Below are 11,465 nucleotides of genomic sequence, written 5' to 3' on the forward strand. Positions count from 1 at the left end.
AGAAACCCTGGCCTATTTATTTATTATTTACTGAATTTCTATGTCCCCTGGATTATTCTAGCAAATCACTGAAGCGATTACGCGCTGCATTACGTGGAGCCCAAAATTACAGGGAAGCTCTTTGGGCTGGGATCCCCTGTCAGCAGCAGAGGGCTCCGAAGGAATCCACCCGTAGGGCCTTTCCAGGGGTATCCCCGCTTCCCTCTGAGAGGCTGCCTCTCACGGGCAACCATCACCGCCATCTTGCTTAATTTGTCCATTCTTGGGGGCTCAGCAGGAGCCCAGAGGAGTAGGGGAGGCTGCTCTCCTTTGGACCTGCTCCCCACAAAGCCCCACAATTCTCCCTCCCTCCCTCCCTCCCTCTCTGCTCCCAGCCCCTCCCCTCCCCCGCCTGGAGCTTCACAGTTGCTTCATGTCAGGCTTTGGCTGTTGAACATCTGTGGTTGTGAACATCCACTCCATCAAATGGGACGCACGTGGGGTATTGAACTGACCATGACTGAGCTGCCTCCTGGAAATCTTTGGGCCAATGGGGCCTGGAGCTCTTGACCATCCTTGGCCGGAGAAGGCAGATGGGCCCATTGTTTGCCTTCCTGGCCAGGTGGACAGAGCCCTCCCCAGGAGGGAGGGAGGGAGGGTGCGAGGGAGGGGGTTCGTCCAGCCCTTTTGAGCCTGAGGTCAGCCCAGCTGTCAGGGAGTGGCTTCCGGGAGTGGCAGGGGGCCTTCCGCCAGAGCTTGTGACCAAGTCTGTTCCTTCTTCTCAGTGTGGTTCCCGGTGCCCTGGACGGACGCTAACATCTTTCTCATTGCCTCTCTTCCTGCTCCCCCATCTGCATGTCTCGGCCGCTCTGTCTAGCACCACCTCAGGCCTCAGGAGGGTGGGCGAGCTGTGTAAGTGAGCATGTTCTCATCTCATAGCAACCCCCATGTCCGTCTCCCGTCCGTCCCTCAGTCCCCCTTGCTCCCGCTGCTTGCTGCTGTGTGTGCCGTGGGCTGGCTGGCTGGCTGGGGCTGCTGGGAGGGGGAGGGCAGGGTGTACAGGGCTGTGTGGCTGCGTCCATCCCCTGCCCACCCAACCCAGCATGTCGATATCTGTCTGGTGATGTTCTGTGCCCCGGAATCCCAGGAGGAGGAAGTGCCCGTCTGCAATCGGATGCCGAGTGGGTCGGGTGAGGCCGGGGCTGCTCAGCTGGCACGGGGGTGGGGGTCCCCTTGCCTCCTCCACTGGTAGGAACAGGCCCCTTCTCCAGCGTAAAGATGGGCCCAGGTAGGAAGACTGGAAAGGGGGCACTGCCTTTCCTTGGGAAGCTGAGGTCCAAAGCATTTGGGGGAATGGGTGGCAAGTCCCTCCGGGCAGCGGGTGTTGAGCCACTGAGCATTCTGCAGTCCCATGCAAGACCCATCATCACAGAAAACCCCCAAGACCCCTGATCCCAGGAGGCCTCTCCCCCCCCAGGGTGACCCCACTGCCTTGGGTGACCGTGGTGCTGTTGTCCTCATCTGAGATGTTCCTCTCCATCATCCGGAAGCCCCTGAGCTCCTGCTTCCTCAACAGGTCAGGGCGACGGAGGGTCACTGCATGTTATCAGCAGGGGGGACCCAACCTTCAGGCCCAGATGGTTCATTACATTTTCCACCCAGGTGGGCCTATTCCTCAAAGTTCTGCCCTCTAGGAGGCTCCTTCCTCGGCCTGTGAGCCACCACCACATGGCTGGATAAATCTTCTTAGATGGACACACACACACAAAGATCTCATTCATCCATTGTGAACATGAGCTTTGTCCTGTTTCCACTCCATCCACTCAAGTGAACATCTCAAGTGTTGGAGCTCTCATAACCTCTGCAGGCAAAGCTGTTCCACTGGTTGATTGCTCTCACCGTCAGAAAGTTCCTCCTTATTTCCAGGTTGAATCTCTCTTTGGTCAGCTTCCATCCGTTGTTCCTAGTTTGGCCTTCCGGTGCTTTGGAAAACAACCTCATAGGTTGGGGAAGTTGTGAATGCTCCAACACTGGTAGTTTTTAAGTAGATGTTGGATAACCATCTGTCTGAAGTAGTGTATGGTTTCCTGCCTAAGCAGGGGATTGGACTAGAAGACCTCCAAGGTCCCTTCCAACTCTCTTATTATCTCCTCCTCTCTGGCAGCCCATCAGGTAGTGGAACACTGCCATCATATCTCCCCTGGTCCTTCTCTTTGTTATACTAGCCATGCATTGGAAGGATGTTTTGTCTCCACCTTGGAGTGGACCCAGGCTTGGCCTGAGCTTCAGCTGTATCTTCTGATGTACTCCTGTTTTCATCTTGCATGAAGAAAAGTTTTGGTCTTGAGGAAAAGAACCTCAAAAGGGCAATACGCAAAGTACCACCACACTTGCCTGTGGCTTAGTTGGAGGCCACGGAGTGAGAAAGTGATGGAGGATGGCCACAATTTTCATGGAGAATTCTAAGCCTAGGGAGGGGTCTTGTATCATCTTGGACGATGATTGTCATTTTTTTTCTTGAAAACCTTGAAGGGTGTTCTGTCTGGATGGGTCATCAATCAGAATAAAAGTCACACACACACACACTCAGAGGATGATCTATAAAAGTACATTGCTATTAAAATGTCCAGGTAAACAAGGGTTAATAGTTTCAACTCAAAATTAGTCCATTCTGGCAGTGTCCCCAGCTTAATTGTCTCTGAGATAAGAACAGGTCCTGAGCCAGAAACCAAAGCTCATTAGGGGAAATTCACTCAATTAAACTTACAGTTTCCCCAGAGTCTTTTCAGAGATGCAGATTTCAGGAATTAGACTGATCTGAAAGCATAAAGTGCTCCTGGAAGTCTAGAGTTCACACATGGCCATGATTTTTTCAAATGTTCACAACACCCACTTATCCCCAGACTGTCCCTTATATAGTGACAAGGCATGGCCAAGTGTTCCCTAGAGTTACTAAGACCAAGACTCCATTCTTTCAAGATACTCTTGTCTGGACATTGTTCTCACTCTGGCGTCCAACATGAGCTCATTCTCTAATTCATCTTCCTCCTTTGATTCTGTCAATACCATAACTGGGGGTGCTACAGGCTCTAGTTGACCCTCAGTCTCTAACTCCTCCTCAGTCTCTGACTCAGGTGAAAGAACACTGGCCTAGGATACCAATATGCATCCATCTCCTGGTCCATGAAATCCATCGCCAGCTGAGCCAGACGTGGACCAGCCACAATGGGGGAGGAACCTACTTTTTTTTCTTGAACCATGTACACCAGGCACCAGAGCCCCTGGCAGCCATAATATCTGGCCTCTGTCATGGTAGGCCATGAACGAGGGTCTTTCTCCCACCCTCTCGAAGATCTGACTCTTGAGAGAGAGCTGAGCATCTTCTAAATGCTCTGTGGGACATTCCGCCACCCAAGCGACCTCCACTTTGCCTCCTTAGTGGTGTTGTCTCTGAGAAGGAACGTGGTCCATTCGGGATTCAGGAGAATCCCTTTTTAATTCTTGTTTTTGTTCCAAGGACACGTGGGGAATGTTTAAAGCCACACCGCAGGATGGGTTCTCAAGGCTTTTTTGTCCACCTGGGAACGTGAAGCAAATTATTTCCTGTTTAGTATTTTAAATTGAATGAAAAAGGTGCCCGACTTTGGCCAGAATATGTTCTTTTTCTTTAGAAAAAGCTGGCTGGGAAGACTTTGATGAAAGACTACCAGATGGAGGACTACACTTCCCATTCCGTGTTTATTGGTTTTGGGCACCGTGAGGGAGCGGATCCTCCCTCAACTGAAAAAAGTGCTTTGAGGTTCTACATTCGGCTCCATGAGATCATGTCCCTAAATTCTTGACCTGCCTGCCCTGTATTTAAAAGCCATCTTGAGATGGAGCCACTCCCCCATTGTCTCACGCCTGACCATCAGCAGAGAGAGGTCTTCAAAACAGACCACTCCTCTTGTTCTCTGAGCTTGTTTAGTTTCTGAAGGTTTTGTCACCAAGGCTAGCTAACATAGTCTGCGGAACTCCGGTTGGGTCTTAGGTGGTCAGTCAGTCACATGATCCACTTGTCCCGCCAAGTGAGGGTCACCGGATGGTGAAGTCGCGGAGAAGCTGTTTGACTTATCACAAAGATCTGCCTTTCATTTTGCTCCTTCCCGCATTACAAAGCTGGCTGGAAGACCATGATCCTGGGGAGGAATTCTGCCAAGCCCCACCTTCACTCCTAAGGCCAACGCAAGAATTATTTGGGAGTGAGCAGGACGGAAGGAGCCCTTGTAGGACATCCATTCTCCAACACGTCTGGCATGAGGAGGGGGGCTCTAGATTTGTGCTTCTATTCATTCTGCTTGACTGCTGTGGCTTTGGGTTGATTAGCCAAACCTCAGACTTCACCACGATTAACGGGTTTTCTCCTTCAACCAAAACCTGTGGCTCTTGGGAAAGGCCTTTGCCACCAAGTGGGCCAAGGGTATCTGCCTGGGCAACTAAGAATGGCCAATTCTGCAGGGCAGTCTTCAAAACGTAGCCGGTCTTGTGCCGTGGCTCCCAGGCCTTAGTAACAAACGGCTTAAGCATGGGCTGAAGAAAGCTTTTCTAAGAAATGGACCCAACTTGGATCTAAGCCACACATTGTGGTCCATCCCACTCCAACCAAAGTCGAGAGCCGCCTGGGCCACCTGCCTGGCCTGCCAGGGTCTTCCATCGGAGACATGCCTTCGGAGCCTATTGAAGAATGAAGAGCCATCCGTCCGCGAAGGCATTCTTCGCTCTGTTGTGGACCTGGGTCATTCTTCATTGTCCAACCCATGAATCACTTCTTGAGTGCTGACCAGAGCTGTTGGCAGGCCTTGAAATGTCTGCTAAGGTCACTGGAAGCTGAGGAGCTTTTCCCCTCACCGATCTCTTTAAGTTAGATTTAAGGCGAAAGAGTCTAGGGTAGATCTTGAATCTGCCACTCCAACAAAATCTCTATCGTCCTTTCACTCATGCTTTTCATCTCCTGCCCCTCCTTACCCCTCCGTCCAACAATCAGCAATTAGGGCCCTCGGTCTCGCATCTTTCTGTCCTCTCAATGATCAGCTCTAAGGTTTTTCCTCGCCTTCCGGGGGGTGGGGGGTCGCCTGTCCACCACAGATGCTCTGGATTTTCCCCTTCAAATCGCACGTCCCTCCGAGCCGGCAGTTGCCTTTTTAGCTGCCCGAAACACCAAAAAACCAGAAACAACCCCTGGCATGACGTCAAGCCGGAAGCCCCCAACCTATTTTTTCACACCTTCCCTGGCAAATGCAGAAATATTTTAATGCAAAGTCCGTGAAGCAGAGGTTGGGACGCAGTTGTCTTCTCTGTTGTTGATGGCAGTGGACAAATCCGTTTGAAGATCATGAAAACTCTCGGAGGTGCGTGAGAAGGTGCTGAAGGTTTCCATGTGTTTTCTGGCTGGTGGGCGTGGCTGGGCCACCTCCTGCGTCTGCTTGCAGCAGGAGAGGGGTGGGGCAGAAGGCCTTGGCGCTTCATCCGCCCAACGGAGTTTTCTGCCGTGTGGAACCTGCAGCGCCAGATAAGGTGCATCCATCCAGGTGGCAGTGTCATGCCATGTCAAACCAGAGGCATCTCAGGGGCTCCCAAGCCCCCACCCTAGAAGGCCACATTGTCCTCCTCTTCCAGCAGCAGTTAGGATAGTTCAAGGCAGACCAAAGTAGGAAACCAAATAATGAAAGTTAATATTAACTTTATTCTAAGGTTCTAGTGACAGAATCTTTTAAAAGTATTTTCCAAGAGAGAAGAAAATCTAGCAAAGTCCTATCAGTTGGCTAAACTCCCCAAGCAAAGATAAACCCTGTAATAATTACGATCTGTAGCCAGAATTCTCAGACGAAGTTCTCAGAAATTACTGGAGGATCGAAGCTCATTAGCAAAACCAAGAATGTGCCCTTTTAAAATCCAAACTGAACTCGAGAGTCAAAACAAGACAAGATGATTCCTCAATGAATGACATTGTTTTTCTGCAACAAGACAGGGCATGCCTCACCCTTACATAGTGTGAGGGCGTGACCCAATTACCCAGCAATATTACTTATGAGTGAAAACTGGAGGCTATTGTCATGTCTGAAGGCTGCTTGTTGATCAAGAGGCAAGGTGGTCTTGTGAAGAGCTTGGCTTCATTGCAAGGACAAGATGCCCAGTTCTTTAGAAGCTGCTGCTGGTCACTCCACCTTGCATCCTCTCTGCACAGGAACAAGACCCCAGTGTCCAGGCAGGCGATCCGGGCAAAGGAAGTTCAGGACATTTTTTTAGGGACACAATTCTGCTGCCTTCCTGAGTCTCCAGCTCAGATTGTTCATCCACAGTCAAGGATCCGAATGTTCAAAGGTCTACTTGGCTCCCGTGTCTTCTTCTGACCCCAGTGCTGCTGTTCGTGTGTAAGAGAGGACTCCGGAGCATGTGTACCTCCTCCCACTGGCTCACTCTTTTGTGCCCCACATCTTCTTAGGCAGTTCCCACCCACCCTTGGGGGGGGGCAGTGCCACCTTATGACTGTTCTGACCCCACAATGAGCCCTTCAAGAAATCTCCACACACCCAAAGTCTGCAAGTTTTAAGACATATAATTCTAATATTTTATAAAGCAGAAAGGTTTTCAAAATGCAGTGACTAGCAAGAAATGGGGTTTTTTTTCTGTGCCAGCTAATTATCGTCCGAGAACAGATATCAAGTTCCTAGTTATTTCTTCTTTGATCTCACAGCTGGCATTTTGGCCCTGACTCACTTGAACGGGCAGGCAGCCTGGAGATAAGACGTTCCTTCTAATAAACTCATTAGGTCCACATCCAACTCTGATCATCTATCAATCATAGTATACAGTTGACAGTTCCACACTCACTCATCACAAGACTAACCCTTATATAGCCAGAAGGCGTGGCTAATTGTTCTATAGGGCTATTCACACATAGATCTTTTGCTGTTCGTCGTGAAGAGGCTCCTCCTCTTCTCCTGAGTCACTCGTGGGCACCTCTGGAGGTGCTAGAGGCCCTGGTTGGCTTTCAGCCTCTGACACACACCCCCCCATCCTCTCCAATCTCCTCGCTATCAGACTCAGGGGCCAAGGACACGGGCCTAGGGTACAAACTCACAGCCGTCTTGCAGTCCTCAGAATTCATGATCCGCTGAGCGGAATGCAGACCGGCTGCAACACTGACCAGGGACAGGACAGCACCAGAGGAGTTCCCAACCACTAGGCCTTTTCTACATCAACTCTCCATTCTGTCCCAGCAGCGAGCCCCCCAAAATAAGATTCACACCCCCAGATTTAGTATTAAAAGTTTACTACCAATAAAAGTCTTAGCAGTTTTGAATCTCTTCTAAGAGAAAGTAAAATCTATAAAGTCTTCACCATGATGCTAATAATGTCTTAGCAGCTGGCCAGAGTCCCAAGAATAAGTATACATATCAGTAAATAATAATAATAATAATAATAATAATAATAATAATAATAATAATTTAGATTTGTATGCCGCTCCTCTCCGAAGACTAGATTACTAGATTGTAGCACAGTTCCTTATCATAGACTTACAGAGATTGGCTGGAAGCCCAGAGCTAATTAATGCAGTGGTTCTTTTAAAATCACAATCCGCAGACAATAGATGCAGCAAGAGTTTGGAACAAAATGTCATTGTCCTCTGCACTGAAACATCGCACAACTCTGCCTTAAATAGCCTGAGTAGCTAGTGCTACTCACAAGTAAGCCTCCTCCCGAGTAACCACTCTTGTCTCCTATAGTCCCCGTGAGTCCTAGCATCAAGAAGAGCCTCTTCTCCTGAGTCACTCGTCTCAGGAGGTGCAGAAGGCCCTGATTGCTCTTCAGCCTCTGACGCCACGTCCTCTTCGCTGTCAGTCTCACGTGCCAGGAACAGAGGTTGCATGTTCCACACCTCCACTGTCTCCTCTGGATCCGTTGCTGGTTGTGCAAAATGCGAACGGGCACCACACTCTCAGAATTCAGACAACAATTCAGAATAGACCTGGATGGGGCCTTGAAAGTCTTCTAGTCCAACCCCCTGCTCAAGTAGGAAACCCTGGACCCTTTCGGACAAGTGACTGTCCAGTCTCTTCTTAAAAACATCCAGTGATGGAGCGCCCACGACTTCTGGAGGCCGAGCCCTTCCGCTGGTTAATTGTTCTCTCCCTGCCTCGAAGCTGTCCAAGCTGCCTAAGTCCCGCCTCCCTGGTCAGCAAGCACAGCTGGACCCCTCCTCATTTACAACATTTGGGGAAAGGGAGGCTAAGAAAAGAGGCGTTCACTTTTGGGGTCAACTGTTCCACTCCGACTGCCACACTTTGCCAGAGTCAAGGAACCAGAACAGCCCCCTGAATTGACCTGAGAAGTGTTTGTACTGCTTCTCACCTATTCTTGCGACCTCGCCGGACTTATTGGCGCGCTCTAGAGAACAGCCTCATAAGCCCCCCAGGGATTGGGGGTGGGGGTGGGGAGCATTCAGTCTCTCTTGTTTCTCCCCTGCGTGGATTGCAAGCTACAGACACTCTTAACTCCACCTTCCCCGGCTTTTCAGCTGCAGGTTCCCCCAAACATTTTAACGACAATGTACAAACTGGCTTTAGGTCCCTTTTGGGTTTGTCTGAGGAAATAATCTGCCCCAGGCATGGCTGGCTGAGGGATCCTGAGAGTTGAAGTCCGCAGGTCTTACAGTTGCCACGTTTGGAGACCCCTGGACTAGACCTTGAGGGACACAGGGCCTGCCCTTAGTGGCTCAGGCACCGCTTGGTCTGCTCTGAGCAAACCTCCTGTTGCTTTCCCAGAGTCCGGGGGGGGGGCTTCCAGTGAATTCCAATCAAAAACACCAGCAGAAAACTAGCCAGCCCCCTCCTCCCTCCCAGGCAAGCAAATTCTTGCACACTGCAGCAGAACCAGGGAGCCTTAATAGACGAACAGAGTTTTTAACTTAATTCATTAGATTTATAAGCTGCCCTTCTCCAAAATGCTCAGGGTGGCGTACAACAATAAAAATAATGTACGATCAATAAACCCCCCAAAATTAAGACATATTCGCCCATCAGTCGTTCATCCCTTTGGGCCGGGGCTGCATGCTGTTGCAAGGGATCTTGGAGGTCTTCTAGTCCAGCCCCTCTGCTCAAACAGAAAACCCCCTCCCACTTCAGACCGATGCTCCTAAAGCACTCTCCCTGCTCCCTCCACCCCAGACCCCCACCCCTGCTGCAGGGAAGGGTTGTGGGGACTTAGGAGGTTAATGGTAGTTTTGGAAAACCTGGTTCAATTCCTAGGCAGAGTCGGCCACTCAACCCACCCAGGGTCTTTAGGGGGGAAAGGCTGCGCAGGAGGAGCCTCGTGGGGGCGGCAGAGGGGTCTTCCCCGAGGGTCCTGCAGAATTTGTGGCCTTGCTGGTTGTGTGGGGAGTTTGTGTGTGTGTGTGTGTGCACCTGTTTTGTGCCTGGGCACCTCTCTCACCACTGCTTCTCTCTCTCTCTCTGTCTCCGCAGACTTTTCAGTAGTTTAGGAGAACTAAGCACCATTTCCCAGCGCAGCTCCGGCACCACCTACACCGTGCGCCCTGGCAGCCGCTACCCTGTGACCCGCCGCACTCCCAGTCCGGTAAAGCCTGCCCTGGATAGGACAGACCCCCTGAGTGCCGTCCGGCCCTATGGGCTCACCCCGCCCACCATCCTCAAATCTTCCAGCCTCTCCATCCCACACGAACCCAAGGAGGTGCGCTTCGTGGTGCGCAGCGTCAGTGCCCGGAGCCGCTCCCCCTCCCCGTCCCCTTCCCCAGGGCCCCCCCTGCATTCCCTCCACCCCCCGCGGCCCTTCATGCAGAAGCCCCTCCAGCTCTGGAACAAGTACGACGTGGGCGACTGGCTGGAGAGCATTAACCTGGTGGAGCATCGAGACAAGTTTGAGGACAACGAAATCGAGGGCACCCACCTGCCCGCCCTGACCAAGGAGGACTTTGTGGAGCTGGGGGTGACGCGGGTGGGCCACCGCATGAACATCGAGCGGGCACTCAAGCAGCTGGCGGACAGCTGACCATCCTGGCAGCCCAGCCTCCTCTTCCGGGGCCGCGTCACTCAGGGGCAGGCGGGGCCGATCCTGCTAGGCCAGTAAACCAGACGCTCTCCCTGCCCCGCTCCAACTGCTGCACTGGAAGGCGGGGGTGGGCAGGCATCCCCTCTCCCCCCCACCCCACAGGTCCCCAGGCCCCCTGGTGCAGACGCCCTCCCTCGGGCCACGGAGGCTCACCCACCTCCCCAAGAGAGTCACTGCTGGACAGGAGGTTCTGGGGAAGGAGAGGCGCTCCCCTCTCGGAGGAGACCTCGCTGGCATGTCCTGCCCTCGTGGGGAGGCCGAGGGGGGCAAGGGGGTTAAGAGGGGAAGGGGGTCCTTGCGCTGGGGCTGCAAGGCTCCAGCCAGACGTGAACGGTATTCGTACGTTGTGGTGCTGCTGCGGGGGCTGTTTGAATTTTTATTCAGCCTTCAGGAGGCCAGTGGGGGCTTTCGGGGAAGGGGCTCAGTGCTGCAGGGAGCCTGGCTGGCCCCTGGCGACTGCTGCCGGAGGAATTCTCCCTGTGAAGGTCAGCAGGAGAGCCTAAGAGAGGTCGAGGGGCAGAAGTGGGAAGACCCCCATCCACCCTACCCCACCCAAAGCCCTGGGCCCTGCCCCCCGCCCCACGAGGACCCAGCGGGGCCAGGAAGAGGAGAAGACCGGGAGAGCCCCTATCCCCATGGAGAGCGGGCACTGCTGCCCGGAGGACTGTTGCTGTGCCCTGGTGCGCGAGTGAGCGGGGCCGATGTCGCATGGATCGAAGCATGCTTGGGGCGCAAAGGGGGGCGAAGGGCGGATCCGGCAGGTGGGGAGGGGCGGGTGGCCTCGTCTGGCTCGTCAAAGGGGTCTCTTAATCTCTCTGCATTTCTGTAGGTCTGGGGGTCCCAAGGAGAGAATGCCCCATGGCAGGACCCCACCAGCCCCCCCTCTCTGCCCCAGTCACTCATTTTTGCATCTTTTTAATCAGCTATATATTTGAAAAGGGGTTAAAAAAGACAAAACAAATATCTATATATCTATACCTATAGCCACCTTGTTTAGTTAAGGGTTGACCGAAGCTCTAAATCTTTTGGGGGGGTTGGGCCTGGGGGGGTCTCCTTCCTGCAATGCTCGGGGGGGATTTTAGGGACTGGATGAATGTGGGAGGGGAGAGAGAAGCTTTTAAGGTTTCTTTTCTGGCCTTCTGAATTTTTAAGATTTTTGGGGGCGGCTGGGGGGAGGAACATCAACCACAGAAAAAGGCAACATTGCCCTGGCTTCTGGGGACCCCCCCCCATGTGAAGTCTTCCATTCGTGCTGGACGGGCCCTGACCGGAGTAGCTGCTTTGCCTCCCACCCACCCCTACACACAGACACACAGAGTCTTTCCCTTGCTTTCCTGGGGAAGAAGAGAGAGGAGCAGGCAGGGACCCCAACTGCCCAA

The 11,465-nt window shown here is 52.6% G+C and overlaps 1 protein-coding gene across 3 annotated transcripts in view; it reads left to right on the forward strand.

Annotated features, from left to right (window-relative positions):
* SHANK3 (SH3 and multiple ankyrin repeat domains 3) overlaps window positions 1-11,080 on the forward strand; it is a 208,342-nt gene extending 197,262 nt beyond the window's left edge. For 2 of the 3 annotated variants that reach the window (XM_070754596.1, XM_070754595.1), the window contains exon 22: window positions 9,483-11,080. In XM_070754596.1, coding sequence (XP_070610697.1) covers window positions 9,483-10,026 — 544 coding nt within the window. In that variant the 3' untranslated portion in view covers window positions 10,027-11,080. Of the gene's footprint in view, window positions 1-764; window positions 892-9,482 lie in introns of all 3 variants that reach the window. The other variant, XR_011559400.1, reaches the window with a different exon arrangement.
* Window positions 11,081-11,465: the final 385 nt, after the last annotated feature.

This window comes from Erythrolamprus reginae, chromosome 6, assembly GCF_031021105.1.
Source record: "Erythrolamprus reginae isolate rEryReg1 chromosome 6, rEryReg1.hap1, whole genome shotgun sequence".
NCBI classification, from domain to species: Eukaryota; Metazoa; Chordata; class Lepidosauria; order Squamata; family Dipsadidae; genus Erythrolamprus; species Erythrolamprus reginae.